General features: G+C 37.6%; 1 protein-coding gene across 2 annotated transcripts in view; it reads left to right on the forward strand.

The window, feature by feature from the left end:
* LOC118834812 (desmoplakin) overlaps positions 1–20,671 on the forward strand; it is a 52,016-nt gene extending 31,345 nt beyond the window's left edge. The window contains exons 13-25 of one of the 2 annotated variants that reach the window (XM_036742253.1): positions 732–886; positions 2,197–2,323; positions 4,219–4,420; positions 4,841–5,061; positions 7,945–8,111; positions 8,791–8,929; positions 9,381–9,574; positions 10,221–10,383; positions 10,713–10,796; positions 11,191–11,298; positions 11,964–12,062; positions 13,145–15,439; positions 16,660–20,671. In XM_036742253.1, coding sequence (XP_036598148.1) covers positions 732–886; positions 2,197–2,323; positions 4,219–4,420; positions 4,841–5,061; positions 7,945–8,111; positions 8,791–8,929; positions 9,381–9,574; positions 10,221–10,383; positions 10,713–10,796; positions 11,191–11,298; positions 11,964–12,062; positions 13,145–15,439; positions 16,660–19,878 — 7,173 coding nt within the window. In that variant the 3' untranslated portion in view covers positions 19,879–20,671. The remainder of the gene's footprint in view (positions 1–731; positions 887–2,196; positions 2,324–4,218; positions 4,421–4,840; positions 5,062–7,944; positions 8,112–8,790; positions 8,930–9,380; positions 9,575–10,220; positions 10,384–10,712; positions 10,797–11,190; positions 11,299–11,963; positions 12,063–13,144; positions 15,440–16,659) is intronic. The other variant, XM_036742254.1, reaches the window with a different exon arrangement.
* The last annotated feature ends 3,948 nt before the right edge of the window (positions 20,672–24,619 follow it).

Raw genomic sequence — 24,619 nt, forward strand, 5'->3', positions numbered from 1 at the left:
ATTAGATTATACTTTCCAGTGGGTTTTTTTGCATGCAAATTGTCATATTTAATAAAACAATGAAATTTAGTGCTAATCGATTAAACAGAAATGTCCAGACTGCTAACTTGGAGATTAATAAGCATGGTATCCAGGGTCAGATGCTGAAAAGAATGTTGAGATTGATATACATGAAAATAAAACTAGTTGTCATTTCTGTTTAAGGAACTAGGGACCCATTATGTGCTAGCATTTGGTTAAAAGGAGGTATTGCTAGTGCTCTAACATGAAACTGAATATATGCTGGGTTTTATCTTTTTATATTTCAAAGGGAGATGAATATGATATCATTAACTAATGGAGGAGGCTCACTTTATCCTCCCCTTCCCCCTTCCCCATATATACTTACACAACATGTATTATAATCTGAAACATTTTGTCCCCTTATCTCTTAACTCCCCCTCCCCCCTTTCCCTGTGGCTTTGACAAGGTGGACTACACAGAGGTGTCAGACATGTGGCCTGAAACATTCCTGGGTACAGCCTGAACCAAACTAAATGGCAATTGGAAATATTTAACAAAATAAATAAAAATACAATAAAACATGGATAATGTTAATTTGTGGCCCACAGGGATCTGATATTACTTGAGTTTGACACAACTGGTCTAGATGATCTTTAAGGTCAAATCCAACTCTGTTTTTTTATTATTCTATGAATAGAGGCAAAAATACTTTTGTGCTTTTGTGACAGAAAATAGTGCACAAGGGAGATGAATGTATCTTAAAGGACAACAATGAACGCAGCAAGTGGTATGTGACTGGCCCAGGAGGCGTAGATATGCTGGTCCCTTCTGTTGGTCTTATTATCCCTCCTCCAAATCCATTAGCAGTGGACCTTTCTTACAAGTAAGTTTTCTATGAGTCTCACTTAATAATGGTCAGCTAGTAGTTGGGAGTTGGGGAGAGTATCTAGAGAATTACTATTTCTCCAACAGTTCAAGGACATTCTTACAAAGCTGTTCTTTAGTTAAAAAAAATTGTTTACAAAGACAACTCTGCTTCTAACTTCAAAATTGTTTTATGTTGAAATTTTATAATACCTGCTATGGTAAGGCTTTGGAAGAAGATTTGGAAAAGGCATTACACTGCTGAAGAAAAAACCTCAGTCTAGCTGTGAGTGAAAAGAGGAGTCAGTGACATTTGTCATTTACTCCATCTAAATTAAAAAACTTTTCTCTCTTTTGAAAAGTATTTTATTTTTATATTTTAAAACTCTGTTTTGAAGAAATTACCCATGAATATTCCAACAAATACAAGTGAAATATCAGCTTATCAGTCAATCAACAAATATGTATTAGGTACTCACTATGTGCTGAGTGCTGAGAATACTAATACAAGCATAAAAAAAAAGATAGTTTCTGCCCTCAAAGAGCTTATATTTTAATGGGGGGAAGACATAAAAAGAAGATGAAAAGGGAGGGGAGAAATATGAAGGTACTCAGTGAGGTGACATGGTAGAAAAAGTTCTGGAGCATAGCCTGGAAAAGAATGAGATATGCGTGACCTGGTTGCCCTCCTTAAATGGTGGTTTTGGGAAAAGCCATCAAATCAGAGGAAAAGACCCCAGGGGTGGAGGGTTCTTCTGATAGGTGAATTCCAGGATTGGAGTGAGCATGGTAGAGAAGGTCCAGAGTGTAAACTGGAAAGGAATGAGAGCCTATGTGCAGTATTCATTTTGATCCAATAAGATAATGCATGTACAGCAAGATATAACCTGGAAAGTGATATATGAATGTCAACTGCTGTCATTATTTGTGTTTTCCATGGTGACTGGCATAGTACCTTGTACAAAATAGCTGTTCAACTGATGTTTGCAGGAAAATCTGTTGGTCAAAATACACACATACAAATACAGATATACAATATATTTAAAAGTAAAGTGTTTTTGGATCATCCATGCAATGGCTCATCTCCATTAGTATGGATAATTTGAGAATTTTAATGGCTATATCCAAGTTTAAAAAGTGAGTTAAATATTGTCATGTTCCCTATTTTGCATAAGATACAGATTTTGAAAAGTATACTTATTTTCTCCCTTTCTGCTATTATTTTGATTTGAATCTTACTCCATGGTCAATTATATGTTAGTCCTTCATTTCCTCTGTTGCTATGAAATTTGAAAGTTCAACTTTAAATTTCTTTCCTTTTAATTCTAGGATCGAGCAGTATTATGAAGCCATTTTGGCTCTGTGGAACCAGTTGTATATCAACATGAAGAGTCTGGTGTCTTGGCATTACTGTATGATTGATATTGAGAAAATCAGAGCTATGACTATTGCTAAGGTAAGTGTCTTTGAGAGATTGGAATGGGACCCTAACCTTCTCAAGAGATTACCTGTTTCATCGGTTTGGTTGGAGAGCTATGGAAGGCAGTGCTGACTGGCCTTATTATGAGATGGACCAGGGTAGATGTAGAAGCCTAAGCATACTCCTAATGGGAGACAGGCAACCTGGTACCTGTGACAATAGAGAGACGTAACATAGAGTAATCTGATGAGACTGAACTACCAATAGAAAAAGTTTAAAGGCACTCATCCCTGTGCTATTTTATGTGTAGAAACCATCGTGCTTGTTGCCTTAAAATTGTCAGATCCCTTTTAAGGACTAAACCTTTGTATTTTAGAGCTGCTGACTGACCAAAAGAAGGAGTGGTTATAGGATTCTTATTTTTAAAAAAAGTTTTATTAAATATCTTTTATTTTTAGATCACTTATATTTCTTAATAAGTCTCTCTCCCCTCCCCTATCCAGAGTACCTAAAATGATAGAAGGGGAAAGTGACAGATGTTGGAAGGGACATGGAAAAATTCAGACTCTAATTGATTGTTGGTGGAATTGTGAAATGATCCAGCCATTTTAGAGAGAGCAATCTGGAATTATGCCCAAAGAGTTATGAAACTATCTATATCCTTTGACCCAGCAATACCACTACTAGGTCTATTTCCAAAAATAATTAGGGAAAAAGGAAAAGAACCCATATGTTCTAAAATGTGCAACACTTCCTATAACCAAGAACACAAAAGGAAAAAAAAAGTAGTCCAGCAAACTAGCCAGCGCATCAACTAAAGCCAATATTATGTACCAAGTTCTACACCCATAATTTGCCCTCACACCTGCAAAGAAGGAAAGGAGATGCACCACTTGGATCTCTTTTTGGGGAGCCAAGCCTGATTATTTTAATTTCACAGCTTTCAGTTTTGTTTGCTTAGTTATTTTTCTTTACATTTACATTGATGTAGACATTGTATGTATTGCTTTCCTCAGTCTACTTCATCTTGTCACTTTTTAATATCCTCCTATATTTCTCACTCCTCATTGTATTTTTTTTCTTACAGCATAACAGTCCATTACATTCAGGCACCACCACTTATTTAGCCATTCTCCAATTTGTTTCCAGTTGTTTTTTTTTTTCTACTATAAAAAGTGCTTGCTAATTTTGGAATCTTTCTTTTTATCATTGATTTCCTTAAGGTATAAGCCTAGCAATAGAATTGCTGGGTCAAAGGATAAGGGCATTTTATTCACTTTCTTAACATAATTTCAAATTGCTTTCCAAAATAGTTGGATCTGTTTACACTCTACCAACAGTGTATTGTTGTGCCTGTCTCTCCATGCCCTTCCAATTTAAATTGTTTCTGTCTTTTTTCATTATTGCCAATTTTCTGGGTATGAGGTGAAACTTCAGAATTATTTTGCTTTGCATTACTCTTATTGATTGTGAGGGAGCAATTATTAATAATTGGCACTTCATTTGAGAGTTGTTTTTTATATCCTTTCACCACTTCTCTTTCAAGGGAATAAGTTTTAGTCTTATCTATTTGTCTTAGTTCCCTATTCATCTTGGATATCAGCAAGATAGAGTTGAGGCAATGTTCCCCCATCCTCAATTGACCACTTTCTTTCTTATCCTTTATGATTAATTGTGGGATTCTTTTAAGAACATCCAAAGCATATTATAGGGTAGTAGTTGATTCTTGGGATCAGTTGTGTCCACAGAATAATCTCTAAATCACCAAGAATCCGTTTCAATTAGGTTGAGCATACAAAACAGGTAGCCCCTCAGTCACAACTAGAGTGAGGCTATATTTATACAACAGTCTCCTCTTTGGCTTGGTTGCATAATGGAGTTGACCATGTACTTGATTGCTTGTTTAAAATTTCCTCCTGTTTTGTTTTTAGCTGAAAACAATGCGCCAGGAAGATTACATGAAGACAATAGCTGATCTTGAGTTACATTACCAAGAATTTATCAGGAATAGCCAAGGCTCAGAGATGTTTGGAGATGATGACAAACGGAAAATACAGTCTCAGTTTACTGATGCTCAGAAACATTATCAGACCTTGGTTATACAGCTTCCAGGTCACCACCAGCATCAGACAGGTTTGCATTTTCTCTTTCATGAATTAAATAGGCTGTTTACAAATGAAATATTCTGTATAACTTAGCCATTTGGACTCTTGGAGGTATTTTGAGACTTTGAAAACTTTTTTGAAAGGAATTTTTGCCAAAAGTTTTTTTTTAAATATATATAGCAGTCTCAAAATCAGGCTTATTTAATTTGCAAAGAACAATGGATTTTTCAGTGAGCAAACAAGATCTAACTGCCTTAGTGGTTCATGGATTTTGCTTCACATTTATTTATATGAGGAAAAATAAAGGTTTTTCACTTTCCTCTGCTGGAAGGGGACAAGGGAGAGGTCCCATGATGAAGATATGCTTGCTCTCTTCAAGTAATTTTACTACTTTTCCCCATCTTATGAACCTTTAAAGTTTTTAATTCCATGATTTTTTTCCTTTAAGTCACTACAACTGAAATCACTCATGTTAGCAAAGATCCAAACCAAAATCAAGTCATTGAAATCAACAGAGAAAATGACAAGCAAGAAACATGGATATTAATGGAACTTCAGAAGGTTCGTCGGCAGATGGAGCACTGTGAGAGTAGAATGACTCTTAAAAATATCCTTCAAGCTGACCAAGGCTCTTCTCACCACATCACAGTGAAAATAAATGAACTAAAGGTATGTGTATGTTAAATTATATTAAACATGTGTCTTAAACTTTCTAGTAAATTCTAATGGTACAAGTCTGGGTAATTTCAGTGTGACTTTTTAAAAATCATAATTTTTATATCATCCTAGCTTTGTGTAGGAAGTGGTTTGCACTTCTTCTGAAGTGCTGAGAGGAAAGAAAAATGTAATAGTAAATAAAACCTTTTATAGACGTGGTCTTTTTCTAAAGTTGCCAATTGCAGAAAACAATTGGCATAGGAAATGCGATATGCGTAATAAAACAGCAGAGTTTAGCGCTATTCAAATTTAATGGTTATTTCTTTCTAGTATTGTTTCATTTCCCCCCCCCCCAACCTTTAAAAGATAATCCTGTCATTTCTTCCTTTCATTCCTTGTTTCTTAGACTTACAGGATGCCAAAGAGGCAAAAGTTCTATTCTATCCTTTCCAATCAGCAAATAAATATCTATTAACATACTCTTGTGTTAGGTATTGTTGGGGGAGCAAAGATGTATAAGATGGTTCTTCCCCAAAAGGGCTTACACACTAGATATAAGACAAGCTTGAAAACATAATGATTGTTGTAAGACAATATATAATAAGTGCCAATGGAGTAAGTGAAACAGTAAAGGCCGATGGGGTACAGAGAAAGGACAGGTAATTTGGAGCTAGGTTGGTAAGGAAGAGAGTTGTGGAAGAGGGAGGATTTGAGATGGTCCTTAAAAGAGAGGTAGGATTTCAATAGAGAGGATGGGGAGGGCATTCTGAAGAGGAGATAGTAAAAAGCTTTTTTATTCTCTCTTCTTTTCTTTTCTGACCAGGTTTCCTTGGTTGCATTATAGAATATTCTAGTCACTCAGGCATATAGGCTCTGGCTATACAGATACTAGGAAAGAGCAATAGTAACTAAGCCTCCTTTGCAATTAACATGATTACTCAGCTAGATGGTTTAGTGGATAGAATATTGAACTTGGAGTCGGGAAGAAATGCCTCTGACAGTTTTTTAGTTACTAGTTGTGTGACCTTGAGCAAGTCACTAAACTCAGCCTCAGTTTCCTCATCTCTAAAGTGGGGATAATAATAGAATCTACCTCACAGGGTTGTTGTGAGGAGCGAAAGATGTAATAATGTATGTAAAGTGCTTTGCAAACCTTAAAGCACTACATAATTATTAATAATCATTATTATCACTAGCATTATAACTCTTTTTATGGAGTCATTTAGTCAAGTGAGGGGCTGCGTGTCAAGAGCACTAGTCTTATACCACTAAGGGTTTCCTTTGTGACAGTCATAGGCAGGCTATACCTTATTTTAAGGTGCGTAGTATACATACCCTTGTATTTGTGAGAGCTGCTCTGTCTCCTTTCACCTTGTAAACCCACACGAGGTTGTCCACTGTGTTACTATACCAGTCTGGATTTGGAGGGCCAGTATTTATATGGGAGAGATGTCATTTTATATCTTGTAAATACCTACCATATTTTATTAATAAACTTAATTCATTCAGAGAAATAGTTTTTCCTTTTCCATGTCCCCCAGTTCGTGGGATAGTCTAATCTATGACAAAATTGGCTCATTTTCCTCTCCAAAAAATGCACACAACTGTCATCTAAATTAGAAGTAGCATTCCTTTTGCCATCTTCTAATAAAGATGACAGATTGCCACTCCTGAGGAATCAGGATGCTTTTGTCCAATGTTATTACTGTTTCTGAATTCTCTTAATATTAGTAAGAGTTTTGAACCCATCTCTCACCATTTTCACATTGCTGTATTTCTGTAAGTAATGCTAGTTTTTGCTGACTAAAAAAATGAGCTGTTTAGAAATGCCTTCACTATCCAACTATTGTAAATGGCAGTTTACCTGTTTAGAGCTCTGCTTTCCATTTTTTTTTGGAGGGGGGAAGGCCAGGCAATTGGGGTTAAGTGACTTGCCCAAGGTCATACAGCTAGTATGTCAAGCGTCTGAGGTGGGATTTGAACTCAGGTCCTCCTGATTCCAGGGCCGGTGCACTACTCACTGGGCAACCTAGCTGTTCCTTTCCATTTTGTTTTTTTGATCAAAATAATACTAGGTATCTTAAGCTTTAGTAGCTTGAAATGGCACTAAGACTTTGCAACACTGTATCAGCTAACAGTCACATTCCATTTAAGATCTACAAAAGCATGTTAGATACATTGTCTCATTTGATCTTAATAGCCTTGTGAAGTAGATGCTACAGGTATTGTCCTCATTTCACAAATGAGGAAACTGAAGCTCAGTATAACTGAGTGGCCTGTGGTTGGATAACAGTTAAGTGTGTCAGAGGCAAGATTCAGATCAGATCTTTGCTGACTCCAGTCCCAGCACCCTTTCGACAATACCACCATGCGTATACCACAGATCTTTGCAGTGTCCGTGTCAGCTGTCAAAGGACCAGCCATTCTCAGAGCCATCATGGTAACTGGGGATCAGGGTGATGATAAATCCAAAGTGCTTGAATATATCTTGGTGTTGTGTATTAGTTTATAATAGGCATCCAGATTCTCTTATTCTGGTGCTGCAGGGCACACTTCACAAAGGCGAGAATTCAGATAGAGAGATTAAGTGACGTGTATATGGTCACAAATGTAGGGACAGAGCTGAGATTAGAACCCAAATCTTTCAACTCAACTTAAAACTCTTGGAGTTAGACTGCATTCCATCAGTATAACCTAAATTCCCCACAGACTGACACATTTATATGCTACTTTTTAGAGTTTTCTAAAAGAAGAAAGGTGAAAAAGCCAACTCTTTTTCTAATATTGAGTGAATAATATTCAGTGAATTTTCTTTGAAGTAAAAATGAAAAAAAAAAACGGATATAGATACCTGAGATGTGTTGACATAGGCATTCCTTCCTTTTTTTTTGGCAGGGTGTACAGAATGATTCACAAGCAATTGCTGAAGTCCTCAACCAGCTCAAAGATATGTTAGCTAATTTCAGAGGTTCTGAAAAATACTGTTATTTGCAGAATGAGATATTTGGGCTATTCCAGAAACTGGAAAACATTAATGGTGTTACAGATGGCTACTTAAATAGGTAAAGAACATTAAATTTATTAACTTAATAGTCTGAGATGTCTTCATTTTCCAAAATAGTCTTTACTTGTTTTCTATGCATAGCTGTCTCTTTCTTTAATAGAGGTTTACTTAACATTCCATAGTATCTTCAGATCACATTTTGAACTTTATTACTTTAAGTTCCTAATACATCTTAGAAGATGCCCTCTGAGAGCATGCTTTAAGGATTAGGCCTTATAATTTTGCCTGTGAATATATTAGGTTGAATCACTATGGGGGGGGAAGAACTTAGTGCCAATGTATTTTATAAATTGTGTAAAATCAGTTTTTTTAAGTTACTATATTTCTTATTTATAGCTGGAGAGCAATAGAGTGGAACAGAAAGAGTCCTAAAGTTAGAATTGGAAATAGACACAGGTTCAGGTTATGATTCCCTATTTGCTAGTTGGGTGATCTTGAACAAGGCACATCTCCAAGCCCTGAGTTCCTCATCTGCCACCTTGGACTAAAATACTTTTATTACCTACCTTTTAGAATTGAGTTTTTCTGATTATCAAATGAGAATTAATGTAAATGAAAGAGCTTTGTAAACTATAAAGCATTATATAAATTCCAGCAATTAGTGATAGCATTAAGACTCTGTTCATCATTAAATCACTGTGTTGGTAGCCTGATTTTTAACTCTTTGCTTATTACAGCTTATGCTCAGTTAGAGGACTCCTTCAGGCTATTCTCCAGACAGAAGACATGCTGAAAGTGTATGAATCCCGACTCACTGAAGAGGAAACTGTTAGCCTAGACCTTGATAAGGTGGAGGCTTACCGCTGTGGACTGAAGGTATTTTCACTTTATGGAAAATGGCAAAGGCCCAATACCCAATTTATAAAGCTAGATAGGCACATATACATAAATTTACACATGTGTGTGTGTGTGTGTGTGTGTGTATAGTGTGCATCTGTGTGTATAGATACACACACACACACACACACACACACACACACACACACACACCCCAAGATAGCTAGAGGTAGCTTCACTAGATTTCCATGGTTTTTTTTTCAGGATCATTAGATTCATTTGACCACATGTCTGTCAACTCATCAGTAGGTATCCTTAGCAAATGAAAATTAGGGGACTAGATTATTTGAGCTATTGAGGTATCAGCATGATTGCAAGATTTTTAAAAAGACAATTTTTAAAAATTGCTCCATTTTGATTTTGTCATCAGTGTTCAACAGCATGGAGTTGAAGGAAGAGATTCACCATTACTTGTTTTGTTTTCTTCCAGAAAATAAAAAATGATTTGAATCTGAAGAAGTCATTGTTGGCTACCATGAAGACCGAGCTACAGAAAGCTCTGCAGATCCACTCCCAGACTTGCCAACAGTATCCACTTTATGATTTGGACCTTGGAAAGTTCAGTGACAAAGTCAACCAGTTGTCGGACCGTTGGCAAAGGATAGACAAACAGATAGATTTCAGGTTGGTAGAGCTTCCTTGTGAGACCTTTTCCTTTGTTGGGTTGTTACTGAGATATTATTAGTCTTAAAGCAACGAGGTTTTTTAAAAGTGATTCTGCTTTCTGGGTGGAATGGGTAAGTAAATATTGAAAATACTTGGCCTCTTGTCAGTTCCTTTCTGTTAGTTCTGCTCTTCTTGAAGTGGTTAGAAGGGAGGCCATCATAAATAAAGATATATCTAGACTATGAAACCTATAAGGACTGGGATCATATCCTACCTAAGCTTTGTATCTTTCCTACTGCTTAGCATGACCCTTGGTACATAGTAGTTGGTTAATAATTATTTATTGAATGGAATGGAATTGAATGTCACACCCTAGACTGAAGTGGCATGGGCCTTATTCTCTCTCCTGCCTAAATTGATCTGGTGCTTGGGAAGATATAGTCACTCTCACACCACTGAGCTATTATTCAGCATACTCTTGTATTCTCTCTGAGTTCTGAGAACGACTGTTGGGATATAGTAGGAAACTTGTGTAGTCTTTCCCAAAATGCCTGTGTAAATGAAATCTAATGCTAATCATCTTACTCAAAAGTTATTGGAATTACAACTTAAGAGCCATTTTAATGAAGAAGCTTTAATATTTCATTATTTCTTTTATGATCAGATTATGGGATTTAGAAAAACAAATTAAGCAGCTGAGAAATTACCGTGATAATTATCAAGCATTCTGCAAATGGATCTATGATGCCAAACGTCGTCAGGATTCTTTGGAATCCATGAAGTTTGGAGATTCCAGTACAGTTATGAAATTTTTGAATGAACAAAAGGTACAAGCCATTTTGATGTAATAGTTTTAAACAGTCATCTCTTCTGGCAGGAATTAGGGCTTGGGGTATTTATTTTCTGTGGTTTGAAATATTAAACCTTTAGTATTTTTAGCATAATTAGAGAATCTTTAGGGCAAAATCAGTTGAAATAATTGCAAAGAAGTGCAAATATCTACTGTGAAAAATGTTCCTTCATATACATATTGTAATTCTGAAAAGCCTTACTAGCCAGAATGAGCCTGAATGTTCTTGACTACTAATTAGGAAGGCTAGAGGATGATGGCATCTGTTTCGAAGTTGCCTGATAAGTGTTTACATTTCTTTTGTAGAATTTGCACAATGAAATATCTGGTAAGCGAGACAAATCAGAAGAAGTACAGAAGATTGCAGAACTCTGTTCAAATTCCATTAAGGTATGTTGTTCTTTATGACCATATTAATACTTCACTAAGAAAGTTACTCGTGTTACATTTCCTTGCATATTTAACACATATAAGCTTCATAGGATAGAGATTGTGGTTCTTATTCCTTATAGTGGAGAGAAAATGATAAATGTTTACTAATAAATTTGAATGCATCCTTGGTTACCTTAGGAATAATTTAATTTTATTTTGTACATTTTAGGATGGATATGTACCACTTACGAGAAAGCAATGTCATATCACAAATTTACGTACTTAGGACTTCATGTGGCCTCTGTTTTGCATTTATTCCTGGGGATGCAAATTGTTAAGGAAATTTAGACCCAAATTATTTTTCTGAGATCCTTTAAGAATTTATTTTTTTAACCTCTTCTTTTTTTTTCAGGATTATGAACTTCAGCTTGCATCATACACCTCCGGACTGGAAACTCTGCTCAATATACCTATAAAGAGAACTATGGTTCAGTCCCCTTCAGGGGTCATCCTGCAAGAGGTCTATAATAATCTTTAAAACTTATTACATTAAGTTGGGGGGTATATTATAAACAAAACATGGTGCATTTGTTGCTTTTGACAATCCTTGACTCCTCTAATGGGAGCCCTTTTTATATAAAGTATTTCAGTTGAGTTTGAATCTATCATTCATAATATTGCAGTCTGAAAAAAATGTATTTAAATTGGAATGGTCAAAAAGAGTTTTGAGTAGTCTACACAGGAAATTTGTAATAAATGATAACTGAATTGAATCTGTCTTCAAGATAATCTTAAAGAACATACATCTGAAATAGGATAATGGAGGGGTTCTTGTGCCATAAACCACTTTGACAGATCTGATGAAGGCTGGGCACCCCATTTTGGTTTAAATGCATAAAATGAAATACATAGGATTAGAAAAGAAACTAATTATAATATAATACAGTTCACGATCCCAGGTTAAGAGCCCCTGGTTTAGTGAAAGCTACCTAGAGGCATAGGGCTATATTATTTGACCTCTAAAGGTTTCCTTGCAGCCTTTTATTTTGCTACAACTCTGGACTTTTGCATGACTAAGCTTACTATCCTGAAAACTAAAATATTATTTCAGAAGACATACTGGTAAACTTTTTTGTAAGGCTGTTTGGAATATGATGTTTTGTTCTTTGTTTTTCTCCTCTTAAGGCTGCAGAAATTCATGCTCGGTACATAGAGCTACTTACAAGATCTGGAGACTATTTCAGATTCCTAAGTGAAATGTTGAAGAGTTTAGATGACCTGAAGGTAATTTGTTTTGGTGATTTCTTTTAACATAAATAACAAAATACATTTGACTAAGGACGTTTATTAACATTTATTGATATCTTTGTTTTAAATTTGTAGTCAGCATGCACTAGACTGACAAAATTCTTCATATTGAGAGTATAATACATTTTTTTTATTGCGTAGTGTTTCTCTCTGCAGTGGTAAAGGAAGTTTCTCCTCCTCAGGAGCTCCCTTTCCCAATGAATTCACAGGTCTGCAACTGGATGGCTTTGAAAGTTACATGTTGAGTTTGTTATATGCTTAAAGGAAGAGAAAGCATTACCTGAGGGACATGTGTGGCCTCATGAGAAATCCTTGTGTTTTGTTTGGTTCTGTATTTGGCGGTGTTATTTGTTTGTGAGCTCCGTGAGGTCAGATACTGTCTTTTGCTTCTTTTTGTATCCCCAGCACCTGGCATGTAGTAGACACTTAATGAATGTTTATTGATTGACTGCTAAGTTCACGATTTAAAAAGAATAAATTCCTAACTTGCCCCAAATAAATAAACAAAAGTTTGGTCACCTAAAGTGTGACCAATAGTTAGTAGAGAAATATTTATACATATACATACATACACACACAGACAGTGTGGCACAATTTTCAAATATCTTCCTTATTTTACAATTGAGCTTTTTAAACAAAATAGAAAAATGATTAAAGTTCAAAAGAAGAAAAGTTTTACAATGTCAGATATTGTACATAGCTGTTTCCTGTCTACTTTATTTATGCAGATCTGTGATTTTATTGGTATAAGGAGCTCCTGGTGGGGAAACATCCTCATCCAAAGCAAATAAGCTACTCTTCATTAATTTACAATATAAGAGAGTTGCCAGGAGGCCATAAGAAGTTAATTGACTTGCCAAGATCCCACAGTTAGTAGGTGTCAAAGGTGAGGTGGGACTTGAACCCTGATCTTCTTGACTCTGAGGCCAGCTCTTTAACCACTCTAATGTGATGTGCATATGCACACATATATGTATACACACACAGAGAATGAGATGTTCAAGTCCTGTGTTAGGAATGCAGTTACTTCAACATGTTTTGTGCTTTCAATCCAACAGCTGAAAAACACCAAAATTGAAGTTTTAGAAGAGGAACTTCGTCTCGCCAGAGATGCCAATTCTGAAAACTGCAACAAGAACAAATTCTTGGATCAGAATCTGCAGAAATACCAGGCAGAGTGCTCCCAATTCAGAGCGAAACTTGTGAGCCTGGAGGAGCTAAAGAGACAAGCTGAGCTGGATGGAAAATCAGCTAAACAAAACCTAGATAAGTGCTATGGGCAGATAAAAGAACTCAATGAGAAGATCACAAGACTCACTTATGAAATTGAAGATGAAAAGAGGAAAAGAAAGTCTGTGGAGGACAGATTTGACCAACAGAAGAATGACTATGACCAGCTTCAGAAAGCAAGGCAATGCGAAAAGGAAAACCTCGGGTGGCAAAGATTAGAATCTGAAAAGGCCATCAAGGAGAAGGAGTACGAGATAGAAAGGTTGAGGGTTCTTCTTCAAGAGGAGGGCGCCCGGAAGAGGGAATATGAAAATGAGCTGGCAAAGGTAAGAAACCACTATAATGAGGAGATGAGTAATATAAGGAACAAGTATGAGACAGAAATTAATATTACGAAGACCACAATCAAGGAGATATCCATGCAAAAGGAGGATGATACCAAAAATCTCAGAAACCAGATTGATCGACTCTCAAGAGAAAACCGAGATCTGAAAGATGAAATTGTCAGGCTGAATGATAGCATCTTGCAGACCACGGAGCAGCGAAGGCGGGCTGAAGAAAATGCTCTTCAGCAAAAAGCAAGTGGGTCTGAAATTATGCAAAAAAAGCAGCAGCTAGAGATCGAGCTTAAACAAGTCATTCAGCAACGCTCAGAGGACAATGCCAGGCACAAGCAGTCTCTTGAGGAGGCTGCAAAGACTATTCAGGATAAAAACAAAGAGATAGAAAGACTCAAAGTTGAGTATCAGGAGGAGGCTAAGCGCCGCTGGGACTGTGAGAATGAGCTAGGTAAGGTAAGAAACAATTATGATGAGGAAATTATTAGCTTAAAGAACCAGTTTGAAACAGAGATAAATATTACCAAGACCACACTCCACCAGCTTACCAAGCAAAAAGAAGATGACACCAGTGGCTACCGAACTCAGATAGATAATCTAACCAGAGAAAACAGGAGTTTATCAGAGGAAATTAAGAGACTGAAGACTACTTTAGCTCAGACCACAGAGAATCTTAGGAGAGTAGAAGAAAATGTCCAGCAGCAGAAGGCGACTGGCACCGAGATCACTCAGAGGAAACAGCAGCTGGAGTTTGAGCTGAAACAGGTCACTCAGATGCGCTCAGAAGAGAGCATAAGATATAAGCAGTCTCTTGATGATGCTGCCAAGACCATTCAGGATAAAAACAAAGAACTTGAAAGACTCAAAAAGTTGATAGAAGCTGAAACAAATCAAAGAAAATGTCTGGAGGATGAAAACGCAAAATTACAAAGAACACAGTATGATCTGCAGAAAGCAAACAGTAATGCCACAGAAACAATAAGCAAACTGAAGATTCATGAGCAAGAACTGACACGCCTGAAAATTGACTATGAAAGAATTTCCCAGGAGAGGACAATAAAGGACCAAGATATTTCACGGTTCCAGAGTTCTCTAAAAGAGCTCCAGTTCCAAAAACAGAAAGTAGAAGATGAATTGAACAGGCTAAAGAAAACCTCTTCTGATGAATGTTCTAAGAGGAAGAAGCTAGAAGAGGAACTGGAGTCCATGCGGAGATCCTTAAAAGAGCAAGCTATCAAAATCACCAACCTGACACAGCAGCTAGAGCAAGCATCCATTAGCAAGAAGAGAAGTGAGGATGACCTTAGACAGCAAAGAGATGTGTTGGATGGGCATGTGAGAGAGAAGCAGAGAACTCAAGAGGAGCTGAGAAAACTGGCATCCGAGGTTGAAGCCCTGAGGAGGCAGTTGGCCCAGGAACAAGAGAATGTTAAACAGGCTCACCTGAGAAACGAGCACTTCCAGAAGGCAATTGAAGACAAGAGCAGGAGTCTGAATGAAAGTAAGATAGAAATAGAGAGACTGCAGTGTCTCACGGAGAACCTGACCAAAGAACATTTGATGCTAGAGGAAGAGTTACGGAACCTGAGACTGGAATATGATGATCTAAGAAGAGGAAGGAGTGAAGCTGATAGTGATAAAAATGCTACTATCTCTGACCTAAGAAGCCAACTACAAATCAGCAACAACCGAACCTTGGAACTACAGGGGCTGATTAATGATTTACAGAGAGAAAGGGAAAATTTGAGACAGGAAATTGAAAAATTCCAAAAGCAGGCTATAGAGGTATTCACAAATATTTGATCATGGCTTTACTCTTTCTCAAATAATTCGCTCAAATTGTCTTCTAACCTTAATTAGTCTTTTGCTATTCCAACTAACTCTAATTGTACTTATTTGCTGTGTATCCACTAAAGCATGACCATCTATCATAACCCAGAAAACTGCTTGACAAGAACTTTTGGTGCTATTTGTCCTTATACCCTGACCCTTAGCCAAAATTTAATATGTGTATAACCTGCGTGTGACTCTTTCTGGAGTCCTCAAGAGCAGGTGGGACGTTTGGGATAATTTCCTATGACGGCAGGACTGTGTCTGTCTTGCTTTGTGTGCTAGAGTCTAGACCAGGGGTGGGGAACCTGCGGCCTCGAGGCCACATGTGGTTTTCTAGGTCCTTGGGTGTGGCTTTTCGACTGAGTCCAAGCTTTACACAACAAATCTTTTTATTAAGGAGATTTGTTCTGTGAAATTTGGATTCAGTCAAAGGGCTGCAGCCAAGGACCTCGAGGGCCACATGTGGCCTTGAGGCTATTTAACACATATCTGTGTGATTTCAAATTTGCTTGAATTAAAAATTATACACTCAACAAAGCTGTTTTCTATGCAGGTTTTTAATCTTTCTTCTCTTTTTGCTTATTGATTACTCTTTTTTCACCATTCTCAGCATGTTGTTTCTTTGCATGTCAGTTTTTGTGTTCCTGGGTTTGTTTTTTGGTTTGATTTTCTTTAACACCTAATTTTTAAAAATTGATTTCTTTAACTTCTAATATATTTGACTGCTATAGACAATATTTGTGTGGGAGGAGAACTGTGTCTATATCAGTGGAAGTATGTATATACTCATGTGTACGGCAATGTGCAAATGCAAAGTATTTACATTGCTATATTAAATATTTTAGTGTAAGCATAGTAGGTATGATCAACTTTAACAAGATTAGACTTCTTTTAAACTCACATAAGAGATAAAGGTAAGGTAGTTAGGGTTGTGACTTCCCCATTTCCTTTGAGGAAATAAGAGTGGTGAGTATGAAGCAATAGATGTTGGGTGGCACTGGAATAAATTTTTTAAAAAAATGTGTAGAATGACAAGCTACAAGTAAACTGGGGGCACAGATTGGAAGGGGAAGGGTGTGCACATGTAAAGTGAAAATATTAGCACCAAAGAGGTTTAATTATGAGATATTATCAATACTGTTATTTCATTTATTTTTATTTTTTAATTTTAGGCATCTAATAGGATTCATGAGTCCAAGAGTCAATGCAGTCAAGTTGTGCAAGAAAGAGAGAGCCTGCTGGTAAAAATCAAAGTCCTGGAACAAGACAAGGCAAGGTTGCAAAGGCTAGAAGATGAGCTGAATCGTGCAAAAGCCACACTGGAATCAGAGATTAGGGTGAAACAGCGACTGGAGTGTGAGAAACAGCAAATTCAGAATGACTTAAATCAATGGAAAAGTCAGTATTCCCGCAAGGAAGAGGCTATTAGGAAGATTGAATCTGAAAGAGAAAAGAGTGAAAGAGAGAAGAACTCCCTGAGGAGTGAGATTGAAAGGTTGCAGGCAGAGATCAAGAGGATTGAGGACAGGTGCAGGCGAAAGCTGGAGGACTCCACCAGAGAAACACAATCACAGATGGAATCGGAACGTTGTCGAATGCAGAGAGAGATTGATAAACTCAAGCAGCGTCCATACGGATCTCATAGGGAGACTCAGACTGAAGACGAATGGTCCATTGACCCCTCCAAATTGATGTTTGATGGGCTGAGGAAAAAGGTGACTGCAATGCAACTCTACGAATGTCAGTTGATAGACAAAACCACTTTGGATAAGCTGTTGAGGGGGAAAAAGTCAGTAGAAGAAGTTGCTTCTGAAATCCAACCTTTCCTTCGGGGAGCAGGTGCTATTGCTGGGGCTTCTGCTTCCCCTAAAGAAAAGTACTCTTTGGTGGAGGCCAAGAGGAAGAAATTTATTACTCCAGAATCCACAGTAATGCTTCTAGAGGCCCAGGCAGCTACAGGAGGTGTGATTGACCCCCACAGGAATGAGAAGCTGACTGTTGACAGTGCTATTGCTCGGGACCTCATTGACTTTGATGACCGGCAGCAGATCTATACTGCAGAAAAGGCTGTCACTGGCTTTGATGATCCATTTTCAGGCAAGACAGTATGCGTTTCTGAGGCCATCAAGAAAAATCTGATTGACAGAGAAACAGGAATGCGCCTATTAGAGGCTCAGATTGCTTCTGGGGGTGTGATAGACCCTGTTAACAGTGTCTTTTTGCCAAAAGATGTTGCTCTGTCCCGTGGGCTAATTGACCGAGACTTGTATAGGTCCCTTAATGATCCTCGAGATAGTCAGAAGAACTTTGTGGACCCCATCAACAAAAAGAAGGTCAGTTACATGCAGCTGAGAGAAAGATGTAGAATTGAACCACACACTGGCTTGCTTTTACTGTTAGTACAGAAGAGAAGCATGTCATTCCAAGGAATCAGGCAACCTGTCACAGTCACTGAACTGGTGGATTCTGGAATTTTGCGGCCATCCACTGTAAACGAGCTTGAATCAGGCCAGATTTCCTATGATGAGGTTGGCGAAAGAATTAAGGATTTCCTCCAGGGTTCCAGCTGTATAGCAGGCATCTACAATGAGACCACAAAACAAAAGCTTGGCATTTATGAGGCCATGAAAATTGGTTTGGTCAGACCTGGTACTGCCCTTGAACTTCTAGAAGCTCAAGCAGCCACTGGTTTTATTGTAGATCCTGTCAGCAACCTGAGGCTACCAGTGGAAGAAGCCTACAAACGAGGGTTAGTGGGCATTGAATTTAAAGAGAAACTCCTATCAGCTGAACGGGCAGTTACTGGTTATAAAGATCCAGAAACAGGAAACATCATCTCCTTGTTCCAAGCCATGAACAAAGAGCTTATTGAGAAGGGTCATGGAATTCGCTTATTGGAGGCTCAGATTGCAACAGGTGGAATCATTGACCCAAAAGAGAGCCACCGCTTACCAGTTGACATAGCCTACAAGAGGGGTTATTTTAATGAAGAGTTAAGTGAAATCTTGTCAGACCCCAGTGATGACACAAAGGGATTTTTTGATCCAAATACAGAAGAAAATCTCACCTACTTGCAACTGAAAGAAAGATGCATGAAGGATGAGGAAACAGGACTCTGTCTTTTACCCTTAAAGGAAAAGAAGAAACCAATCCAGACATCACAAAAGAATACACTCAGGAAACGCAGAGTGGTCATAGTAGATCCAGAAACCAACAAAGAAATGTCTGTTCAAGAGGCTTACAAGAAGGGTCTTATTGATTATGACACTTTTGTTGAACTCTGTGAGCAAGAGTGTGAGTGGGAAGAAATAACCATTACTGGATCAGATGGGTCCACCAGGGTGGTCCTAGTTGACAGGAAAACAGGCAGTCAATATGATATTCAAGATGCTATTGACAAAGGTCTTGTTGACAGAAAATTCTTTGATCAATATCGCTCTGGCAGCCTTAGCCTCACTCAGTTTGCTGATATGATTTCCTTGAAAAATGGTAACAGCAATATTGGCAGTGGTAGTGGTGGAGATGAAGTTTTCAGTAGTTCTCGACATGAGTCTGTAAGCAAGACCTCTAGCATTTCTTCCATCAGAAATTTAACCATCCGGAGCAGCTCTTGGTCTGATGCCTTAGAGGAGACAAGCCCCATCGCAGCCATCTTTGACACAGAAAACTTGGAGAAAATTTCAATCACAGAAGGTATAGAGAGAGGGATTGTAGATAGCATCACAGGTCAGAGGCTGCTGGAAGCTCAAGCCTGTACAGGAGGCATCATCAATCCCACCACAGGTCAGAAGCTTTCACTTCAAGATGCAGTCTCTCAGGGCCTCATTGACCAAGATATGGCGACCAGGCTGAAGCCAGCACAGAAAGCATTTATTGGCTTTGAAGGTGTGAAGGGGAAGAAGAAGATGTCAGCAGCAGAAGCAGTTAAGGAGAAATGGCTACCCTATGAGGCGGGTCAGCGCTTCCTGGAATTCCAGTACCTCACAGGAGGCCTTGTTGACCCAGAGGTTCATGGAAGGATAAGTTCTGAAGAGGCTATCAGAAAAGGGTTGATTGATGGCCGAGCAGCTCAGAAGCTTCACGACACTAGCAACTATGCCAAGATCTTGACCTGCCCCAAAACCAAACTGAAAATATCCTACAAAGATGCTATGAATCGGTCCATGGTGGAGGATATCACTGGGTTACGTCTGCTGGAAGCAGCTTCCGTTTCATCCAAGGGTTTGCCAAGCCCATATAATGTATCTTCTGCTCCAGGGTCCCGCTCAGGTTCTCGATCTGGATCTCGCTCTGGCTCACGTAGTGGATCCAGGAGAGGAAGCTTTGATGCATCTGGGAATTCCTCATACTCTTATTCTTACACATTCAGCAGCAGCTCCATTGGGCATTAGTAACCAGTGGGCAGTAGTTGCTAGATCTTAGATTGTATGAACCTACACTTTTATTAAAACAAAAGTTAAAAAAAAAGAAAACATATTTGTAGTGGTGATCATATAGTTTACTCTTAGGGTGATGGCCTACTAGAAGATGAAGCTATATTTAAACTCAAATAGCGAAGCCATTCCTGGCTGTTTATCTTTTCAGCGCATCTCAAATGAACATAATTTGCTTTGGGTATACTCTGTATGTAGTAGTAGTAATCATTTGTAAGAATATCACAAATTATGAGTTTAGAGTTTTTTTTTCTTTTGTTTCCCATTTAGAGTTTTGAGTAATTCTTTCTGAAAAAGGTTTTGTTGTTGCATATACCTTATATTGCTATTCATCTTGGGATTAAAAAATTAAACGGATAAGATTTTTGAGATTGCAGTTTATTATGTCGCTTATCTAAATTTTTTCGATTTATTGTGTTATAGCCCCCAACTTGAATGTAGATTCACAACTGCAAGGTAAACAAATTAACAAACAAATAAATAGGCCAAGCACTGTGGAATGAGTTTTGTATTTTAGTATTTCGGGATGGGCTCTGACCTAAAATGAAATACTTGGAGTTTTTTGTCACATGCATTTGGATGTACTTTAATGTACTTGTTTGCTACAGCTGTAACTCGACAGGAAGTGCATGATTCTCAGTAGCTTTTCTTTTTTGTTACCTCACCTGAAGTCTGTTAATCTTGTCTTTTTCTTTGTAATCGTAAAAAAGGGGTCTGCAGCAAGTTTGCAATAAACTTTTAAACTTTTAAAGTCTTCTGTGTTTTCATTTTAAAACTGATTGTACATCTGAGGAAAATTAGAAGTAGCTTTTTGATCATTAAAATATATCTAAAAGTGGGCCATAAAAATGATCAGTGATTTCTATTCTTAGGTTTCTCTCAAAAAAACTGACCTTTTTAGAGTCTTAGCTGTTTAAAGATAGAAGCACATATAGTAAAATTTCACAGCCAGGTGATTTTTTTCCACAAAAAAATTTTATTTCTGTTTTAAAATGAGCAAATTCAAATGCAACATTAACCTCTTTTTCTGGTACAATGAAAATAACAACAAATGCACATCTTAAATTTGGTTAGTCACAAATCCTCTCTTTTTGATGCAGCAGAAAGTAATAAATGAAAATTAAATACTTCATATCAACAGTTTGTTATCAACAATTCAGCAGCACCACCCCACATCTGAAGGACAGCACAGTCTGGTTTTATAAAAAAAAAACCTGATATGTCATGTCACTTGGGCTAAAGATTATATTAAGATGATATTAGTTGTTCCTTTTTTCTTCAAAAATGTGATCACTGTCCACCAATGCAATAACACATTTTTAACGGGGGTAAGTGACCAGTTGGTCCATGACACCATCAAATATTTCACACCTCTTGTCAGAATGAAACCTGTGCAAAAGATTCCATGTTTATAAGTGACAATACAAATTGATGATGCCATCAGTCCTTCACACTTTAAAAAAAAAAACTATATTTATCCTCTTAAAAACCAGGTGGTTTTTTTAAGAGGCTAATGTTAAAAGGAAGAAGTATTAAACTGCTACTATGTGCCAGACATTGCACTTAAGTGCTTTATAATTCATTTGGTGCTTATAACAGCCCTGTGAGGTAGGTGCTACATTTTCTCCACTTTTTACAGTTGAGGAAACTGAGGGAGACAAAGGATAAATGACTTACCCAGGGTTACAGAGCTACTATGTGTTTGAAGCTGGATTTGAATTCGAATCTTCCTTAAGTCTAGGCTAGTACTCTGTCCCTGTGCCATCTAACTGTTTCAGGAAAAAAAATAAACTTGCTAGAGATGGTAGAGAAGAAAGAGAATGGGTATCTAGAAGGCTTTCAGTGTTCTTAAGTGAGGAGATAGTTTATTTTAAATAGTGAGTTCTTATTGAATAATAATACTTCATATTAATAAGCATTTTCATCTGAGGAATTTAAGACATTTTCTAAATTATATACTAACTAATTTCTCAATATCTATTTTAGATATTTGAATTTCTGCTTTTGTTTTTGTTTTGATCCATAAATTGTGATATAGGACAAACTTTTTTAGCCTCAGGACCCCTTTACACTTAAAAAGTGAGGACCCCCTGACTCCCAAAGAAGCTTTTGTTTAGAGGGATTATATATTTATTAATATTTGCTACATTAGAAATGAAAACATTTTGTTTTATGAAAATCATTTTGATCTCATAGTATCTGGACTATGAGAACCAGTGATGGAGAGGACTTCTCTGAACTTAATTTAAATTTAGGAAAGTTGAGGGAGAGTTTCTTGATCATATGAGAAGCAAGTAGGATGGCCAGAAAACTTTAGTTTTTCTAGACATCTGGTAAAAAGTATCAAGTATAGTATTACATTTTAAATCACAGGAAAATATGAAGGGACTCTGCATGAATAAGGAAGGCATGAGTTAATATCAAGAAATTTTTCAAGAACCTGCTATGTTCCAGGCATTGCATTAGGTCCTGGGGATATAAAAGCAAAAATGAAAGTCCCTGTCATCAAGGAGCTTACTTACATTCTGTCAGAGGAGACTATACACATAAACAAGTATATGTAAGATTCATACAAAGCAGATACCAGACTCCACGAATAGCAGCTGAAGGAAATTATTCCAGGCAAAAGGGATCAAGTTGCATTTGTTTGATGAAAAATCCTTTTGAGAAATAACTCCAAGTAGTTGGACTGTTTTAGGTCTCTTCAATTTACATTGCCTACTTAGAGGTATGGATTAGTTTTTACTGACATTGGCAGGCAGGAAAAAATATTACTGCTCCCTCACCCCCGCCGCAAGCTGACACTACCCTGAATCTGGCCTCTCCTGGGCAAGCAATCATTGGTAACTTGAATTATAATTATGTGTGTTCATAGGATCGTAGATTTTTGCTTGTAAGGACCTTGACAGGTCATCTAGTCCAGTGGTGTCAAGACTAAACTATACATAAGGATACCTGCAGGCCCATAGTGACTTGGGAAAAAAACACACTATGTTCTATTGTATATTTATTGATTTAGTTAAATATTTCCCAATTACATTTTAATATGTTTGGGCAACACTGAGAAGTGTTCAGCCTCCCTGTTTGATACCTCCAACTAGATTCTAATCTTACCTTCCATTTTATATATGAGGAGGTTGAGACCCAGAAAGGTAGAATGATTTACCCAAGGTCTCAGGTGCAAGTAGCAGGACTGGGATATGAAACAAGGACCTCTGACTCCAAATCTCTGGTCTTTTGAATTAAACCCCTTTTATCAGTTTTACTAAAGGATAAACTCCTTGAAGGCAGGCATTGTCTTTGTCAACAGGACTTTACTGAGCCAGTCTCTAACCTGAGAATGATGAAACAGCAGGCCAGAGAAAAAGTGCCAGTAATCAGGTAGCTGTTTAATTAATTAGTTTCATAACAAGGAACAGATTTGCCCATCAGGAATTCTCCTGATCAGAATTCTGCCTGGCTGAAGGGAAGACAGAGATTATATACATAAATTACAAGTGGGAAGGGAGGGGGGAAGGTGGATTACAAACAATCTTCCCAGGGCCAGAGTGGTTTCCCATGACAAACCCACAAATGGAAGGCAATAGAGCAATTCTGGAGTCCTGTGGGAGCAATGCTGCTAAAGTCCTTGGGGAACATTACTCACTGGGTCACAGGAGCAGAGTTCTACAGTCTTTGATTCATTTCACTTCGGGTACACAGGCAGAAGCATGCCAGTGATTGTGAGCCTAGTCAAGGTTTGATTGATCAGTTCAACGTGCATTGTGTCCAGCTCACAAGCTGGAAAAGAAATTCTGCAAACTCTATTGGTATATTCATTACATACATATTGATTATTATAAAAATCAGAATTCCCTCCACACCTGTATATAGCTTGCTTTCCCTACAAATCTTTAAAAAAATTTTTTGTATCTCCAGCACATTTCACCTACCAGGTGCAGAGCTTTAATAAGCTTTTGATAAAGTAAATTTACCAAATGGAATGGATTATAGCCATTGACTCCTCTACTGAAATTGGTTCTTTGACACTAAAAATGGATGCATGAAAATTTACAATCATCCATGAGGGCGCTCATGTCCTTGGATTCACACCATCTCCAAAATCAGATCTAGAGAGGGAGGAAAAGGGTGAAGACCCCTAACACCGGCCACAGAAATAATATCTTGCATTTATGTAACACATTTATACTTTTCAAAACGCTTTCACATCCATAATCATTTAAATTTTTTGAAGGGAGTGATTTCACTAGCTCCCCAGGAAGAACTTCCTTTACTAATGCAGACAGGTACCTTTGCTGCAATTTACTCTTTGGGAACTGCTTGGAGTCCTGAGATATCCAGGGATGTACATGGCAAGGGTCACACAGCCAGAATGTCAATCTCTGTAAAAATAGGTGGTATTGATCAACAAACATTTATTAAGCACCTACTACTATACCCCAGGCACTATGCTGGGTATGGATGATTCAAAGACAAGAATCAATGAGGAGGAGCATTTATTAAATGCTTACTATGTGCAAAGCATTCTGTTAAGTGCTGGTGATGCAAACAGAAAAGTGAGACAGCCCTCAATCTCTAAGATTTCACATTCTAATGGGGGAGGTTTCTACTGCAAATCAGATAGAAAGGTCCTATGGTCCTTAAGAGCACTGCAAAGCAGATGGTAATGCCTTGAATGTCATTTCCACTGACAAAAATC

Source organism: Trichosurus vulpecula, chromosome 1, assembly GCF_011100635.1.
Source record: "Trichosurus vulpecula isolate mTriVul1 chromosome 1, mTriVul1.pri, whole genome shotgun sequence".
Taxonomy (NCBI): Eukaryota; Metazoa; Chordata; class Mammalia; order Diprotodontia; family Phalangeridae; genus Trichosurus; species Trichosurus vulpecula.